General features: G+C 38.0%; 1 protein-coding gene across 1 annotated transcript in view; it reads left to right on the top strand.

Moving 5' to 3' along the window:
- Positions 1-19,841, top strand: part of Map3k15 (mitogen-activated protein kinase kinase kinase 15) — a 128,680-nt gene that overhangs the window by 9,199 nt on the left and 99,640 nt on the right. The window contains exons 2-3 of the mRNA XM_028873253.2: positions 6,210-6,349; positions 8,484-8,507. Coding sequence (XP_028729086.2) covers positions 6,210-6,349; positions 8,484-8,507 — 164 coding nt within the window. The remainder of the gene's footprint in view (positions 1-6,209; positions 6,350-8,483; positions 8,508-19,841) is intronic.

Genomic DNA, 19,841 nt, shown 5'->3' with positions numbered 1-19,841 from the left:
TATCATACCATTAACTAATGCCATGATGCGTAAATTCAGTACTTTTAAACTGCACTAAAAAGTATGGTTTTGTTTGTTACCTATAAAATATTTAACAAAAATGTTTAAAGGTCAGGCATGGTGATGTACTTACTCCTATAATCTTAGCACCTATGGGAGTGGAGAAAGGGGGTGGGGAGTTCAACATCATTTGTTGCTACACAGCAAGTTCAGGACTAGCCTGTGCTACATGAGACCCTGTCTCTTAAAAACTAAAACAAAATTATGTTTAAGACTGATCAAATGGTCTTTTTAAACTGACAATGTTACACATGCATATAATGTGTTTGCATCAAATCCATCCCTTATTTCCTCCCCTACAATTCTTCTGCTATTCCCCCAACTACTTTTCTTTTCCCACTTTATATGCTTTTTTTGGTCTTTAAAATCACCCCACTGAGTCTGTTTAGTACTTGCCTGTATGTGCATGGGTGTAGGGCCATCTACTAGAGCATGGGTAGCCTCTCAGGGGCCACATTCCTAAAGAAAATGAACTCTCCCTTCCCAAGCAGCCATCAATTGCCACAAGTGTCTTAACTAGTGGACAGAGGACAGGTAGAGTCCCTCCCCTGTCCATGCTGGAATTTTGGCTGCCTTGATCTTCAGCAAGTTTGAAGAATTTGACAGGGTTTTAATGAATTAAAATCCTATATATTTCATCTTACTTCACATTAACACATTTTGGAATAATTATAATCGATAAATTGTTGAGGGGTACTTACTTCAATGATAAATACAGACAATATCCTGTTAGTTTAGGTTTGAACTGGAGCCTTGGCTTTTTGCATACTCTGATGGGGAATCACTTTCTAAAGAGAGTTAAACTGCACTAGGTAGGAGTGTGTGCATGCATGCCTGCCTCCTGACTAGGGAAGATGGGATATGTTATATAGTCCCCCCAACCAAGGCTTGCCTGCATCACTAGGAATTAACTGGAAGGAACTGGAAGGTAATGGTTGCTAAGCGCACAGAACGCATTTGGTAATGAAAACCTGCGTTTTCTCTCTTCCTTTTAAATCTGTGATCTATTTACCTAAGATTTAATCTGGTACATAAATTGTCTTGATCCCAGGTAAGCTCAGTTTTAGAAAGTGAGTCAGAAAAGTAGCCTCACCTAGGCACTGGCCAGCCTAAGACTAGGTGCCAGAAAAGGTGGGTTTGAGACCATCTTTGTTGTGCCCTAGTTAAGTGACCTTGGGGAGTCTGTTAATAGCTTTGTGCTTCATTTCCCCCACCTGCAAAGTGAAGCCAGCCCTTTCCCTACCTGTCTTCTGCAGGGACATTCACCTGAGATGTCCAGAGGGATTTTCCATGTGGCAAAGCATATGAATGTTGTGATAAGTAATGCTCCGAAGGGATTGTCTCTTTTTCTCTCTCCATTTTTCTCCTCTTCTTAGTTTTTTGTGGTTTTGTTGTTTGTTCATTTTTGTTTTGAAACTCAGTCTCACATTGTAAACTAGGCTGATCTGGAACTCACAGCAATCCTCCTGCCTCTTGACTCTTGAGTGCTGAGATTTCTTGAATTGGTAGACTCTTAAAAAATGCAGTTTAGTATCGTATCAGAATTAGCATTTAGAAATCTAATGCTAGATTAGTGTCATAGTTGCTCCAAAAGCAAACCAGTTGAATCTTATCTAGGTACATATCCTCAAGGTGAATTCAGTCTATTCACTTGAGTGACAGATATCTAATGGGTAAAGATATTGCTAGCAATCCACAGAGTCTACTTAAAGGGCAAAAGAATTTATTAGGGAAGGAAAGCTTACTATACAGAACAGAGGAATTATTGCAGGTCCTGGAAGGCTGAGGCACAGTCCCGCACTGTTCTTTCGCCTGGTCTGTCTCCAGTATCCAAAACCACAGGGGAGCAAAGAGGGAGGTGCATATGTGCATCCCAGGTCTTAAGGGACCCTGTGGCCACGCCCCAGGGGCATGTACTTCAAGGTCATAGGTAGATTTAACAGTTACCTGCTACCTCACTAGGAGCGGTGTTTCAGGGTCATAACTAGAACAGCTACCCACTACAAATGTCAGTCAGGTAAAGATTCAAGTTTGATAAGCCCAGCATAGTGACACATGCCTTTATTCCTAGCACTTGGCAGGTAGAGAGAGGGCAGGCATAGCTCTGTGAATTCAAGGCTAGTTTGGTGTACATAGTGAGACTCTGTTTCAATTTCTTTCTTTTCAAATTTGAAATGCTTTGAAATGCTTTTATTATTGAACACAGAATTGCTTAGAATTTGGAGAGGGGGTGATTATTGAGACAGTTTTACTGTGTAGCTTAGGCTGACCTAGAATTTGCAATCCTCCAGCCACTGTCTCCTACGTCTGAATTCCTTCTTGAATAGTGGTAGTCACCTATATAGTTTTAATTGGAACTGGAGAGTCTCTGTCCAAGACCTGGGTAAAGGCACAGAAGGCCACCTTTCTGGAGGTGGTGAGGCCAGTATCCAGATTTCAGTGCAGAATATTGAAAGGGGACAGAAAGGAAGGAATTTGTGCTATCAAATGAAAACTTAACCCACTTAGCAAAAGGCTACTCCATCAAGTTCAAGATTGCCTATAGAAATGAACTGTGTAACTTAAGGACTGCTATCTTTCAGCTCTATGCTCTGCCTCTCCTCACCACACTCTTTTCTTTTTCTTCCCTTTACTTCCTATCCTCTAATTAATGTCAGTAGTCATTGTGGCCTTGGAATTAGCATCATTGTTGCCACTTACAATAGCTCACTATAAAGCATTTAAGTTTAATTTTGATAAGTAATAGAGTCCAGGGGAAAATCAGGTAGGCAGAATATCTAATATACTCTGCTGTTATTTTTTACTCTGTGCATATGTCTGCAGGGAGCAGAATTATCCATTTGAGATAAAGTGACCCAACTGAGTTGTAAAGTATTTTCTCAGGATAGATGTTTGCCCTTTTATTAGCGATAAACTCTTAACAGGTAAATTTTAATATGACAGACTCCTGTGTTAAAACCTCTTATGACTATTTTAAAATAAATAATTTTAAATTAGTCATAAGAGACATTAATAGTATTATTTTTTTCTTCAAGTTCTCATCTTTCAGCCATGCATCCTGAAATCTTTAGGGAGAAAATAATATAGCATCTAGTATTTGCTCAAAAGAATATAGAAGGGGATGGGGTGGGTGGCAATAGAGATAAAAGGAAGCTGGTCATAATTTGTGAAATGAGGATCATTGGAATTTCCTTATACTCTGCATGGGTCCATAATAAAGAGGTTTTCAAAAACCTTACCAGAGGCTCCTCATTGCCTCAAGGTAGATCCAGTCCCCATGGGATGCCTTTATCACCTGTTACCTAGAAACCCTTCCAGATTCATCTCCAAAGGTGTTCTGGCTCCCATATTAACATTGCATGCAGTCCTGCCTCTGGCCCTTTGCACTTTCTTTTCTTCTTAAAAAACACTCTTCCCTCCCATTTTACACTCCATTGACACTCCAGTTTAGTTTCATAAATCTTACAAATTCCCAGGTAGCAGATAACATTACTTCTTACTCCAGGCTTTTGTTAACTGACCCCTGCCCAAGTATGGCTGAGGACCTTACATCTATCACTGAGCTTTTCCCAACTTATTTAGCCTTTAGCACAGAAACTCTTCCTTTCACCTGCCATGTTCTCTCTCTCTCTCTCTCTCTCTCTCTCTCTCTCTCTCTCTCTCTCTCTCTCTCTCTCTCTCTCTATTTGTGGGGGGAGGTGCCTGTGCATGTGTGTGAATGTGAAAGACAGAGGTCAACCTTGGGTGACATTCCACAGGAACTATGGACCTTGTTTCTTGAGACAGTCTTCACTAGACCTTGAGTTTACTGATTAGGCTAGGCTAGCTGGCCAGTGAACCAGGTATTAACTTGTTTCTACCTAGGGAGACATCTACCATGCCTAACATTTGATGTGAGTCCTAGGGTTCAATCTCAGGTCCTCCTGTTGTCACCACAAGCACTTTACCAGCTGAGCTATCTCCTCAGTCCCTGGACTCTAAGAGCTTTTGGAGGAAAATGATTATGCCCTGTTCACACTTGTATTCTTGGTGTTGAGTATAATGCCTGGCATGCAGGTGGTAGTACACTTTTAAGAGAATCAAAGGCCCACTCAGGGCTTAGGGACACTTGACCTTGGGTCTCTGGGTGTCTCAGGATAGAACCAGTGGTGCTTGGGGCTGAAATGACTTGACTTGCCACCTTGTTTTCTCCTGCCTTGAGCTCTAGTTATGTTTCCTCAGGACTTTGATGGCCTTTCTGTGACCCACAGCATTGCAAGCATGGGTTTGAACACATTTTTCTGTCTTTCTACTCATATGACGAGGAGGCTCCCACCAGACGTGGAGCTTTTGCATCACCCTCCCCCCATTCCCACCCCTGCTTTGAAAATCACAGCTCTGAAAAGGCAACCAGTACTAGGAGGCACTTTTAAATATGCTGGCAGTTGATGCAACCAGTTGCTCCTCTACTATGAATAGATCTCTACTGCAGGACATAACTTCAGGGAGCATTTTTATGCCCAAAGTGAACCAGTAGCCATGATATAGGAATGCTAATTGTAACACCTTGAAATAGGAAAGAGAAAAACTGACTAAAATCTCCATTTGTAGACTGAGTAAAGAAATTGTAATTTTTTCATCATGCAATGGAATTTTATACAGAAGTAAAAATGTAAGAACTAGACTGAGACAAATTGGTTGAATCACATCAAACACTAGAAAGTCAAAAAATGTGTCAACTATGATAGTATTATTAAATATAAAGATATACAAAACAAAACAATACAATATACTGTATTATAGTCTGTTCAGGCTGCTGGAACCAAAATATCAGAGCCTAGATAGCACACAACAGATTTATTGCTCCATTCTGGAGGTTGGGTACCAGCAAATTCCATGTCTGATGACAGTTGGCATTTGTCCAAGTATCCTCATGGGGTAGAAAGAACAGTTTAACTCTCTGGAGCTTCATAAAAGAGGACACTAATTTCATTCATAGGTATTCAACCCTGATGACGTCATCACCTGCCAAAGGCACCATCTCCAAATGCTATCACATTAGGGGTTCGATTTCAATATATGAATTTTGTGGGCATACAGACATTTAGCTTATAGTGTGCACATATAAAAGCAGGTAGTTTGCTCTGGTAGAATGGAGGGATATATGGGGGTCTGACTTGTGCTTGAATGCTGAGCACATGGGTTTTACTGCATTATCTTTCATTAATAGGTACATGTTATAGCAAGCTTTCTTGTTGGACTTTCTTGAACTGCCAGCCCGAAAATAATGACCCAGGGACTTGTCATTAATTATGAAAGCTTGGCCTTAGCTTAGGCTTTTTTCTAACTAGCTCTTACAACTTAATCTTTTTCTATTAATCTACATTTTGTCACATGGCTCAGTTACCTGTCCTGTATCCTGTATGTCTGACTTTTCCTGTGTCCCATTGGCGACTCCTATGCACCTAGATTCATCCCTCTGACTTCCTCTCTCTCTGCCAGAAGTCCCACCTATACTCTCCTGCTCAGCTATTTGTCATTCAGCTTTTTATTATCTCAATCACAGCAACACATCTTCACACAGTGTACAAATGTTCCACATGTGGTTTTGTATATCTATTTCATAAGAAGAACCACCACTGAAAGCAAATCTGACAGCAAGTTCTAAGTGAGAACATATTCTCAGCACTTAAAAAGGACACAAGACAGGTATAGTGTCACATACCTTTAATCCCAGCACTTGGCAGACAGAAGAAGCAAGCTTACTTCTGTGAGTTCCAGGCCGTCCATCCAGGGCTACATAGTGAGACTCTGTCTCAAAAATGTGTGTGTGTGTGTGTGTGTGTGTGTGTATGTGTGTTTGTGTGTATCTCAGTGTGTGTATGTATATATAATGTGTATACATGCACATAGTTACACACACATATACATATATATATATGTATATAAAAAAGTCTCTTCATTGTTTCTTAAAAATTTTTACTGTTTTCCTTTTACAGTTTATGGAGGTCATCCTAAGTAAATCATTCCCCACTTCTACCTTATGTAAAAAGATGATTGTAGAAATACAAATTACTGTAGTCCTCATTGATGATCAGCAACAAGTAGAAGAATTAAGTACACAGATCCCCTCAGCCCCCTGACAACTCTTGTCTCCTTGTTCATCCCAGATGTTGCCATCGTGGACATGAGCGATATCTCCAGACAGCCGTCCCTTTTCTACCATCTTGGAGTCCGAGAGAGTTTTGACATGGCTAATAACGTAATTCTGTACTATGATACTGATGCCGACACTGCTCTGTCATTGAAGGTAAGGAGCACTGTTTACCTTCCTTTGGATACTTAATTTGTGTCCAGTTGAAGTAGAACCTCCAACACTGGAGGTTCAAAAATGTAGTAAAGAATGGCTTGTAGAGTTTTTTCCGGCACACCACACCTTCTAGCTTCCACAGAAGACTCCATGGCGGCTGTGTGAGCATCCTTGCTATATTGAACTTTTGCAGGCACTCAGTCTTAAGGAAGTAGAAGCAAAATCTGTTAGTTTCTATTGATGTAAACTCAAGGCTCTGAGTCCCTTCATGGGTCGCTTGAACCAAATCTACACGTTATAAAAATTAGTTCTCAACTTGCATAAGTAACCATATGAAGATGTTTACCAAAATGAGCAAAAAAATAGCATAAACAAAATCAGTATTTCATTTATTTTCCTCTAGTCTGAAAGCAAAGCTAAACTGTGGAAACCTGTATGTTTCTGCACATCTCAGTAATTACTGAGAATTTCAAAAATGTGGTTTTTGCAAGCTTCATGCTAGCTTTCTTGGATAGTATAATACTTTAAAAATGTTTATATTAATAAAATGTAAATTTCTATTCAGAATTATTCTGAACTTTATCTTTTATTAATAGTGTTGAATATCTTAACAGTAGCCGGGATATCCTGGTCTATGTGAAATCATTTTAAGAGTAATATATTAGTTTGTTTACAGAAGCACCTCTCAACCTTGACTGGCCCTTTAAAATCACCCAAAGTAAATGCCTCAAGGCCCAGGTCACACCCAGGTCAGTTATATCACAGTCTCTGAGGGTGGGGCCCAGAGATGCTTTTTTCTTTTAAACCTCCCTCATATACAACCAGGGATGAGAACCAGTGGTTAAGAGAGTTGGACTTCACAGACATTATTCCTAAGTGTTCAGCTCCCTCAGTACTAAAAATCATGAGCATATAGCAATACAATTTGATGCCAAAGTTGAATGCTTGTATTTCTTGAGATTTAATATTAAACCAGATTTTTCTGGTTTCTAAAGTGATTAGAGAATATTTCCTGCAAGAAATGCTATCTGTTTCAGATGTATAACCTGTATATAGTAAATTTTACACACCCTTTACCTAAATATGTACGATGTAAATAGAGCTCAGGATTGTATTGTGCAGAAATCATTCATATGACCAAGAAAAGAAACTTTTGTCAGCATAATTTATATTGTAGAAGTTTCCAAAGACTTTAAACCAATCTAATTATTATAGGTCTGTATATATGGACTTGTACTCACTAAATAAATTGTGTTTAGAAACCTTTAGAAATTATAAATATGAAAATTTTGATTGTTTATATTTTGAGAAATATGAAGTTAGAATATATTTTCTTAATTATGTACATCTTTCCTCTACTGTGTCTTAGCAAAGCCTTCAATAAAACCCTATGACCTAGATAAGTTTTGTGTTTTTTTTTTACAGTTGTGGAGGTTGCGAATTTTTTAACATTACAACTATTTCCTAAAATGGAAGTGACTAGCCATTTATAGACAAAAAGCAGGAGACTGAAATGTTACCTGAAAACAGAAATGTCACAATTTATAATAAATGTTTTATATGGAAGGCATTTAATTGTGTATTCTTTTTAAACAAATGTCAGATTTCAGTGTAAAAATGTTACAATCAAGTGCTGCATATCATCATGCTAAGTTAACAAATACTGTTGTCATTATACTTTGAACATGCCCAGACAGCTCTAGTGTGATGTCACGACTACTTTGAACAACAGTCCTCTGTGAGAAGGCTGAGTATAGCATGGCCTGAAGCCTTCGTATTAGTCCATTCAAGAAATGGTTCAAACTGAAGCATAGCACAGTGCTTTACTTACTGTCTTCTCTGGCAAGGAACCAGGGCACCAAGCACCTCAAAGTGAGATCTTAAACCATATATGAATAAATATGTCTCTAATATATATGAGAACATTTTATAAGTATACCCCCTCACCCCGGTATTTGCAGAACTAACCAATTATGATCAGTTTTCCTTCGCATCTGAATTTTGCAGGTTGAGTTTCATTCTATTTGAAAATTTCAGAAGGTAAACCAAATGATTAACCCATTAATATGGGGATACTACTGGCTTGTAAGAATTGACTTTAAAATTTATATTCATATTTTCTTTTTCTTTTCAGGATATGGTTACTCAGAAAAACATAGTAAGTACTTTAAGTTTTTTTAGCCATATTTATATAAATTAGTAAAATGCTTGACTGATGATCTTTCAGGTTGCAAGGAGATTTTAAAAAAAATATTCTTACTTATTTTGCGTATATATGACAGGGTGATAGGGACATGCACCATGGCATGCATGTTGGAGTCAGTGCTCTCTTTCCACCATGTGAGTGCCAGAGATTGAACTTAGATCATCAAGCTTAGTGGCAAGTACATTTACTGGCTGAACTAGCTTACTAGCCTACACAGGTGATTTCTTTTTAATCATACCCGTTGATTTTGATTATAAGAAAACAACTAGAAATTACTTGTCCTGCAACTCAGTTGGTAGTTCAGGACTCACTCAGCCATTCAAAGGGTGGGGCAAAAGGTCAGTCAGGTCAGGCAAGTCTGTATTCATTACTCACTAGGGCTTTGAACTTGGTACATCTGGGTGTTTCTTTCTGAGTTGGGCCATTCTTCCTGCAGTCAACAAAAGACTTTTGTTTGTTTGCTCATTTTTGTTTTCTTTTGTTTTGCTGGAGGCCAACATTCCATACTTGCCCACCAAAATTTTCCTGGTAATGGAGGAATATGAGCTTGTACCCCAGTTCGTATGGTGGCCATGCCTATTCTCTGATATAGTAAAAAAGAAATGGGGTGGAATTCCATTTCCTTCTGTTTCTACCTGTATCTTCCTTAAGTACTGAAGTTTCCAGATTTGCATCAGCCGAGTTCCTGTGCTTGCATAGTTTCATCACCATGTTGCTTTGAGCAGGCTTATGAAACTGTCACCCTAAAAAAACATTTCAACAGGTTGCTCTCTCAGAAAGTGTACCAAATTACTATATATATATATTTCAGCCAGGCAGTGGTGATGCATGCCTTTAATCCCAGCACTTGGGTGGGAAAAGCAGGCAAATCTGAGTTCAAGGCCAGCCTGGTCTACAGATCGAGTTCCAGAACAGCCAGAGCTACACAGAGAAACCCTGTCTCAAAAAAACAAAACAAAGAAAACCAAATAATTTATTTTATGTGTATGGTCATTTTATCTGCATGTCTATTTGTGCACCATGTGCATACATTGTCCATGGAGTCCAGAAGAGAGCATCAGATCCCTAGCAACTGGAATTATAGATGAATGTAAGCTGCTATGAAGGTGCTGGGAATCAAACCGAGGTCGTCTGAAAAGCAGCCACTACTCTTAACTACTGAGTCATCCATCCCTCTAGCCCTACCTGTTGAATGTGCCCCATGCTGTTTCCCACCCACCTTCTGATATATGGTATATGGTATTGTGTTTTAAGAAACTATAACTTAGACTCAGGAATAAGCCCTTGGAGCATAGCTTCTTTCCCACCAGCCCTTCTAGAAGGAAAGGCTTTCTTGCCACTTTTCCTGTTCCACTTGGAGTTCCTCCAGGGACATGGTGGAAAGGGCCCAGGAAATGAGGTTCTTAGCAGGGTAGCCTCTTTAGGAGAGTAGGAGCTTTATGTGACTACTTCTTCAGAAGGTCCCACTGAGGAGCTGAGGGACTCAGGATACCAACAGAATTTCCCACATGAGGTCAGCCTTCCTTCCCCACCCAGGGATGACATTTTAGAAACAAAGTAATTACAATTGGAACATGGATTTATAAACAGGTATTTTTAGAAAATAAGACAGAGTGGTTTGGAGTTTCTCTTCAAAACAGAAATGGGGATATGTGTGCCTTTCTGGCATACCCTCCTAATTACCCAGGAATTCTATTAATGTTTGTAGTAATTCTAAGTATAACTTAGCCTCATTCTTCCAGTGTGGTTTGTTTGGGAATAACTTACTCTAGAGGATTTGGCAACAGCTACCTCTGCTATAGTTGGCATTCCATTAAAATTCAGTGCCTAAGTGGGACCAAGTCCTCTGCTCATTGCATGAGTTGGCTGTTTGAAACCTGGAGCTTATGCAGGGACACTTGGCTCAGTCTGGGAGGAAGAGACTGGACCTCCCTGGACTGAGTCTACCAGGTTGATTGCAGTCCTCGGGGGAGGATTTGCCCTGGAGGAGGTGGGAATGGGGGGTGAACTGGGGGGAAGGGGAGGGGGCGGGAAGGGGGAGAATAGGGGAACCCATGGCTGATATGTAGAACTGAATGGTATTGTAAAATAAAATAAAAAATAATAAAAAAAAATTCAGTGCCTAGTATTCAAATGCTTGAGAAGGTATAAAGTACCAAAGCATTCAGAAGAATTAAAGAGAATGACAGAGATAACTTGGAGGAAATAAAATAGCATCAACTAGGAAAGACTAAAGGGAAATAAACTGGGGAGTGCTTGCATTCATGCTCATCCTTCAATATTATCCTATTACAATAAAAGAGAGTTAATTTTTCCATTGCAGATGGGATGTAAATAAGGCAAATAAAAATGGTTTGCATCCGCAGAATGGGCAGTTTTCAGCTAATGGTGGGTGATTAAACATTAATACAGAATGTCAAAGTAAATTGGTTGAACTTTAAGAAGAGTTTGCTCAGTTATCCCTTGTCTGTGGATTGAATCCTGCAATCATATGACATCAAAGGTTACAAGAGAGAAACTGATAGAAATTTTGGTTTGTGATCACTTTGGAAAGATTAAACACACAGGCACCCCCCGACACACACACACACACACACACACACACACACACACACACTACCACCACAACCACCATAGTCATAGATAGTGAAGTGTAAAGCTTGTGAGTTGAGTATAAACTAAATGCCATACTCTGAGCATGCAAACATGCTGACATATGTTTAAAAAAATTTGTATATACAAGCTATTTTGAGATCTTCAGAGAGTGGCTTGTTGGTTCTAGAATTTTTCCTGAAAGTGCATTGACTTCAAGTTGATATGAAAGAGGGATAGGCATACTTGTCTTCCTTTTTAGGAGCAATGCTTTATAGGGATTTGAAGGATTATAAACCCATCCCTAGGTTTCAGACTGGAACATCCCCAGCTCTTCTGAGTTTCTTTGCTCGCCCCCTTTTAGGATAATGCTCATATTCTCATGTCCCAGGTTTTTTTATGTTTTACTTAGATATAATGCACACATCATAAATTCTACCTGTTTTAAGCCCACTGTCTGTCTTAGTGATTTTTGTTAAATTACAGAGTTCTTAAGCCATTGCAACAATCCAGTTTTGGAATATTTACATCAATCCCCAAGCTGTCTACTTGCAGACAATCCCTATTCTCACTCTCAGCCTCAAGAAACTGCTAATCTCTGCAATTTTTATAGATTTCATATAAATGGGTCATGCATAATACATTATTTTGTGCCTTTCACTTAGCATGATAATTTAAAAATTCATCCATGACATAACGTACACTCATAATTTTATCTTTTTGCTGATGAATGGCATTCTGCTGTGTAAATATTCCACATTTATTCTCTGTATTCCTCAATAATAGACTTAGGTTCCCACTTTTTGGCTTTGCACAATGCTACTATGAACATTCAAGTACAGGTCTTTATGTAGTCATGTGTTCATCCTCTTGGATAGATACCAGGAGTGAAATTTCTGAGTTGTGGCATATGTGTGTGTGTGTGTGTAATATTATATATATATATATATATATATATATATATATATTTAATATATGTGATATATAACTTATCACAATGATTCTAAACTTGCTGTACTGTTTTACATTTCTACATGAACTGAGAGGTCCAGTTTCCTCATAGCCTCACCAATTCCCGGTGCCTGACTTGTATGTGTGTCTTTTCATTATAGCTATTTTAGTGAATATGATGTGATAGTTCTGTGATTTTAATTTACATTTCTATATTGACTAGTGATATTGACCATCTTTTTTCTTATTAATATTAGCTACAGTTTTTTAGACTTACTTATTTTTATTTTATGTGGATTAGTGTTTTTTGCTAGCATGTATGTCTGTGTGAGGCTGTCAGATCTTGGAGTTAACAGACAGTTGTAAGCTGCCATGTGGGTACCTGGAATTGAACCTGGGTCCTTTGGAAGAACAGTCAGTGCTATTAACTGCTGAGCCATCTCTCCAGCCCCTACAATTTTTAATGGTTAAAAATTATTTTTCTGTTTTCTTTTTTCTTTAGACAGGGTTTCTCTGTGTAGCTTTGGTGCCTGTCCTGGAACTCGCTCTGTAGACCAGGCTGGCCTTGAACTCACAGATATCTGCCTGCCTCTGCCTCCCAAGTGCTGGGATTAAAGGTGTGAGCCACCACCACCCAGCTGGTAAAATTTCTTTTCTAGTCATTTCCCCCTTTTTAATTGGATTGTATACTTACTATGAGTTGTTAAAGATCTTCATATATTCTGTAACTAAGTGCCTCATCAGAGGCTTTATAGATTTTTTTGTAGTTGTTATTGATTTGACACAGGGTTTCATGTAGCCAGGGCCAACCTTAAACTTGTTATGTAGCAAGGGATGACCTTGAACTCTTGATCTTTCTAGTGCTGGAAATTATCATAGCTGGAGCTCCATAGATGCATTCTCCATCATGACAGCATATCCTCAAAACATGAGTCAAAAATAAAACCTTCATTAAGTTGCTTTTGTGAGGTGTTTTGCAACTGCAATATAAAAAGTAACAAACATAATTCTTAACACTATTAAGTTTTCTAATCCATGAACATGGGCTATCTTTCTATTTTGGTTGTCTCATTTCTGACAGCAAATGTTTCATAGTTTTCAGAATATGCATTTTTCACCTCCTTGATTTAAATTCAATTAAACTTTATTATTTTGATTATTATTATAAATGGAACTGTTTATTTTTCTGAATTGATTATAAAAAAGCACTTTTCACAAAAATATTTTAATACCACATTTAGTTCATAATTCAGGTATTTGAAAACTACAAGGTTTTTTTGTCAATGTTCTAAGAAAACAACTCACTTTTGCTGTATTTTTTATCTATAACATGTTTATATTATGGTAGATCAAGATTGTGTCTTTATGGAAGAAAAAAGATTGAAAATATAGCCAGCCCTGAGGCTGTTTAGTCAAGTCAACCTTGGAACTTCCTGGTACTTTGTCAGTAGTGTGCATAATCTAAAGGTATTCTGCAACTTCTTTTGTTCTAATATTCCTTTTCATGGGTTGATTTATATGAATTGCTGGGAGCAGAGTCTGAGACTTGATTTAGGGCCCAAGCAGGGGGCAAGGGGAGGGCATGAAGCCAGATTGAACAGAGAGATGAGTGGAACTATGATGCTGGCCCATTGATAGTGATAGCTGTGCTCATGTTCCCTGGGAGGTCTGAGCTTGGAAGGGCTTTTCTGTACTGTCTTGGGTTAGCATGAGATGCCGAGGTTTTCATACTCTTGTATTCATATACCCATGCAAGGAGTATAATCTTGGGTGAGGTACATTTTGCCACTGATAAAGTTCCAGAAGGGTCTGACAGTAGAGCTGGTCTGCTGAAGAGCTCCCAACTGATGGGACTCTGAATAATGCACCTGGGTATGCACTGCACTATAAACATTTCATGGGAGAAACAATATAAGTATGGAAGTCATATGTACATCAAGAGCAAGGAATGCATTCCTCAGGCTGATAAGCACAGAAATAATTTTTTTCAATTGAATTGAAGGTTTATTACCTGAAAACTACATAACTTTAACAGAGAGGAGAGATGGAGACATACATTGTCACTATATCTCAAATTATTGGGTTATGTTCCATTTTATGTTTATAAAAGAAATTGTTGAAAGAACGCTAGACCTCATTTTCACTTGTCAGGCCCTAATGCCAGAGTTCAGTTGTTTTGTACATAAGAGTTAAATTTCCAAGCTAGAATCACGTTATTAAAAAGTACTATTTTATTAAAAACTAATCTGGTTCTTGACCTTTGGACTAGGTGATTATTTTTTTCTGGAAAGTAAGATTTTAGAGAAACTCATTGTTCCTGTTCAAGTGGTTATCTTTATAATCCCAATGAATTGAAAATTCTTTGAGAAACAGATGCTGGCAATTTTGGGAGCATTGTTTTAAATTCTGGACAGCTTCTCCAACATATGGGTATAGTTAAACCTAAGTTCAAGGATAACAGAATTTTTCCTAGTCCTTTCCTCTTCCCCCTTACTTTAAAGTTTGCCATGGCTTCAGAGCCAAAATTATCAAATGTGATATCTTAGTTTCTCTTCCTGTTGCTGTAATAAAATACTCTAACAAAAACAACTTCAGGGAGAAAGGTTCTATTTGGGCTCACAGTTTGAGAGTACAGTTTTGTATCATTGTAGGAAAGCAGCTGGTCATATCACATCCACAGGAAGGAGAAGAGGAGAGGAGGAAGGGAGGGAGAAGAGAGAGGGAGAGAGGGAGAGAGAGAGAGGAGAGAGAGAGAGAGAGAGAGAGAGAGAGAGAGAGAGAGAGAGAGAGAGAGAGAGAGAGAGAGAGAGAGAGAGAGAGAGAGAGAGAGAGAAATTAATGCTACCATTCAGCTCCCTTTCCCCATTTGTGCAGTCCAGGGGCCCATTCAAAAAATGTTGTTACCCACAGTGGGCAGGTCTTCTCAGCTCAGTGTAATCAAGATAATTCCTCAGAGGCCCATCTCCCAGGAGATTTTAGATTTTACTAAATGACAACACTAGCATGCTCAATATAAGGGATTTGATGGACTCTGGTAAAAAGAACAATTAAATTGCTCTTTTCTCTTCCATGTCCTTTGGGTTTTCTGAGTTCAAATAAAAATTTCTACCAGTTTTAGCAAAGACTCAATTTCAAGCAAGGCCACAACCCACAGTAGATGGAGAATGAATAATTTACTTTTTACATAGTGATGGTCAGTTTTAATTGTTAACATGACATAATCTAGAATCACCTGGGAAGAGTGAGTCTAATCTCAGGGATCGTCTTGAGCAAGTTGGCCTGTGGGGGGGGGTTGTCATAATTGTGTTAATTAGTATGGGACAACTCAGTCTAAACGTGGAGGGGGCACCATTCCCTGGGTTTGGAGCCTGAATTGTGTAAGAAGAGATACAGTTGAGTAGTAGGCTTGCTAGGACATTCTTAGACTACCAATCACATACAAACTCTGCCTTTTGCGTATTTGATTTCTATGTCTTCTGTCATTTCTACCTTTCCTCAAATCTCTGTTAGAGTTTTTTTTTGTCTCTTTTTCTCATTCCTGTGATCTTATTTTTTCTTTTAGGTAAGAGTGTTTTGGATGTACAAATCATAAAACTTGTCTCTTTACCTCTTAACCATCACAAGACCAATGTCAGAACCACATGATTGGTATTAAATTGTACCTACTAACTGAAGCAGTCTTTGTAATGCAAGACAGCAATACAATTTCCTTAAGGCATAATTCACAGAGCATAGAATTTACAGTACCCACCTATTTGTTTAAGGCATCTTATTTAGATTTATTTAGAGATTTTCAGAATTATGCTGAAGTAACATTTTCCTGAATCCTTGTAAAGGAGAGAAAAGGCCTGAGATTTGTTTAGCTCTGTAGTCATCTGGGAGTCAGTCGCTTAGTTAACTTTGCTGGGTTTAGGTTTCCTCATGTATTAAAAACAATTGGGTGGCTTCTGAGCTTTGTGCCAGCTCTGAAATATAAGATATTTTCATTTCTCTTGAAGTGGCACACTTATCCTATTGAAATTCTTTATAGCTTATGTGCATTTGTTCCTCTTTTGACCATATGCGTACAAGAAGAGTAACATTATAGAATGTTCTTTGAATTGATCTTGAAAAAACAAAACCAGACTATATTTTCCTAGATAAACACTTGTGTTGACTTCAAATTTTTCTAAATGGATATTTTTAGAAAATTATTTATGAAGCTTAAACAAACATTGTAAATATTATTTTTGGATTGCTATCAACTTGGACTTTCTTCCTCAATAAGTTGACCTTGTCATATATGGTCACATTAAATAATTTTTTAAAAGTATTCCAATATGTTCGTTAGTTTGCTAACTTTTCTCAGTCTTCTGGACTTTTTTTTTTTCATTTTCATTTTCACTAAGGACTTCTGAAACACTTGAATTATAAGATAGGAGATTCTGAAGTCTCATATTCTCCTACCATTCATCTGCAAGTACTCAGAACTCAGTTTATTTTGGATTTCCTAAATCACTGTCTGCCCTTAATAAGTTTTTTCCTCTTCTGACCTGAATAAATATTTGTGTCAGTATAATTATTTTTTTTCTGGAAGGTCAAGTGTAAAAGTTATTCATTTTAAAGTTAACTTGTACATACTGTAGTTGCTCCAAAGAATTCATTCATAAACCCTCTGTTGCTGACAACTAATATTGCTACCTGCTTCTAGCCATAAATAAAAGTAGGTGCTAGTATAATGGGGGCCTTTGGTCTGTGTTTTCATTCTAGAATTGGATTATCAGCCACCTAGCCTAAAGCGTTTGTAGCAGAAGCAGCTGAGGAGCAATCCTAGCTGTCTTTAGTTAAAGTCATGATTGAATGTAGTGGATGTGATAGCTAGCTCTAATTGTGAACTGGGGCCAGCAAGACATCTCAGCAAGTAAAGGAATTTGCTGTCAAGCTTGATGACCTGAGTTCAATCCCTAGAACCCACATGGTAGAAGGAGAAAACCAACTCTAGCATGTTGTCTTCTTATTGACACACATGCTATGGCACAATGAAGCCCCGTTACACACACACACACACACACACACACACACACACACACACACACACACACCAATATATTTATTTCTGCATTTGATACAACCTAAGAATCAACCAGGGAAGAGTCTCAGTGAACAGTTCTCCGGCTTGAGTTAGCTTATGGACATTCTTGTGAGAGGTTTTTTAGTTTGGCTAATTGAGATGGGAAGGTCCACCCTGAATGGGGGTGGCACCCCCATTTCATGGGCAAGGTCCTGCGTTTTAAGTGAGCTAAGTACTAAGCATGTACATATATATTTCTTTCTGCTCTTTACTGTGGCTATGACTAGCTGCTTCAAGTTCCTGCCTTGACTTCCCTGCAATAGTGGACTGTAACTTGAAATTGTAAACTGAAAAAGAAAAACCTCCTTTAAATTGCTTTGTCTCAGAGTATTTTATCACAGCAAGAGAAATGAAACTTTAAACAAAGGATAACTGAGTGGAAGCTCCAGAATGCTCTTCTGAGGCTGTCCTGAAGAATCCAGGCAACTGCTTCAGAATGAGCTGTACCCTACAATTATTGAAAGCTTTATCTGTGAATCCCAGGGCTAAGACATTCTGTGTGATGCATTTGCAAATAATCATGAGTGGTAGTTCTTAGCCTACAGGGAATAATATACCCTCCTGTTTTAGGCTTCAGGAATATGTGACCTTTGGATTTTGAGAATATGTTTTATATGCTTAAACATAAAGGTTTATAAAGAAAATTATATTGAATTATAGTCAAGGTAATTTAAAAAGGAATACATAATAACCTCCATGCTATTTTACAAATGTATTAAATAAGATTAAACAGCAGGTCTAGAACAATCATAATTTTGTAGTAATGATGAGTATTAAAAGTTATTTTGAGGTATCTATAGGCACTGATAGGAAAAAGTCCATTATTTCTATTAGTGACAAAGCTTTTGGTCTTGCTAATACTATTAGAGCAATTTTACCTACATTCCTAATGATGTGTTACATTTCACTTGAAGGTACATGATGACAAAGATTAAATTTGCCTCATTTGGGTTCAAAACCTTCAAGAATTAATGGATCCCTTGGTACAAAAGTCCTAGTCTGCTTTAGAGCTACTGTGCTTAGCTATTGCTTGTTGGATGCCCACTGTGTGCAAAGCATGTCACAGAAATGCCCATATTTAAGCTACCACCTGTTGAAGTTGATGCTATTGTTGTCCCCATTTTAAAGAAAAGCAAACTGAAGTTCAAATATGTAAGTTCACTTTCCAGGGTTATCCATCTAGATTGAATCAGAGCTGCTACTCTATCCTTGGCCCTTTGAATTTTTCAGATTGCTGTTTTTGAGTTGAAATGAGATTGCTTTTTTTCAATATTAATGTGTTTCTTTTTCACCTAACTTCACAAAAAATGAAAAACAAAACATGGCCTGATTCATCTGAGAGGGTGATGAAATTGGCACATCTTCCTCCCCTGCTGATACAGAGATAAATTTTTATTGGTACCTTGGCTACACACACAACACAAAACAAATACAAACCTTAAGTTTCTTTTATAAATTTTGCCCCTCAGCAAAAAAAGACCACAGTACAAAGATGTAATATGGAAATATGTTCATCTTGAAGTAATACTTAAAAATCTTCAAATCAAATTGAAAGTAACACAGTAAGATAGTGTATTAGGTAGGCATTAAAAGTTATGACATTTAAGACTATGTAAACTTTTGTAATGAGTGCTTCTGAAAACCTGGTATTTAACCAAGTGTTAGTATAGGACACTGTTCACAGTTTGATATTTACTTATGGAAAAAAATTTGAAAAATTCATTTTCTAGTCTAGGAACTAGAATCTTAAGAGGACAGACCTAAGCCCTCAATGTCAAAAACCAGTGGTTGTTCCTTGGCCTCCTGACCTCACTCACTCTGCCATAATCATCCCTTTAGGAATATTTATAGAGTATCTAGGATAAGATTTACATATCAATGTGACCAGAATACTAGTTGCGATACCTCTTCATGGAGTAAACTAAGCTGCTTTTGTTAAATTTATTTTAATTGAGCTGGATTCTTGAGATTATTTCATTTATAACTGTAAGTTTGAAATAACTGATTCTGGTTCACTATTGAACATATACTATGCTAATCATTGTTTTTGTCTTTAATTTCTTCTCTGTCCACCCACAAAAGCCTGAATGTGTTCTGTCATTTGAAGATGTGTGGGGCCCACTCTTGCTCATTGTAAGAAGTAAAGCAGCACACTCAAAAGGCTACTTTCATTTGGAGTTCATGAATTACTTTTTAAAATGTAGTCATTACTTCCAATTTCTTTCTGACAAATTTCTTAAACTTTGGGATGGTTTCTGAAAGATTTTCTCAAAGGAAGTATTTTTACCTTCCCAAGTGTTAAGATTCCTGCTTTCTCTTCAGTCCTGTTTATTAAACTCACTGAACTGATTTCAGAGTTCATGCATTTCCTCTCTTCCCTCTCATTTTTCTCTAACAGTAGCTAAGCATTTGTTCCCAACGCCGCTCCTTGCCTAGCTGCAGGGAAGCCTTCACTGGTCGCTGCTGCTATTGGCTCTGCCTTCTCGAGCAAGAACCTGTCATAGCACACAAACTGCTTGTCAAAATGCTGTTTTCACACCTTATCAGGACTTCAGCAGGACTAGAGCAAAGTTTACTCCTATGCTATTTTCGAAAATAGGTTTGCTAAAGGAATAAGGGAAGCAAGATTTCAG

The sequence above is a fragment of the Peromyscus leucopus genome, chromosome X (assembly GCF_004664715.2).
Source record: "Peromyscus leucopus breed LL Stock chromosome X, UCI_PerLeu_2.1, whole genome shotgun sequence".
NCBI lineage: Eukaryota > Metazoa > Chordata > Mammalia > Rodentia > Cricetidae > Peromyscus > Peromyscus leucopus.
Note: the sequence above shows the minus strand (reverse complement) of the source record. Positions and strands in the feature narration are given on the sequence as shown.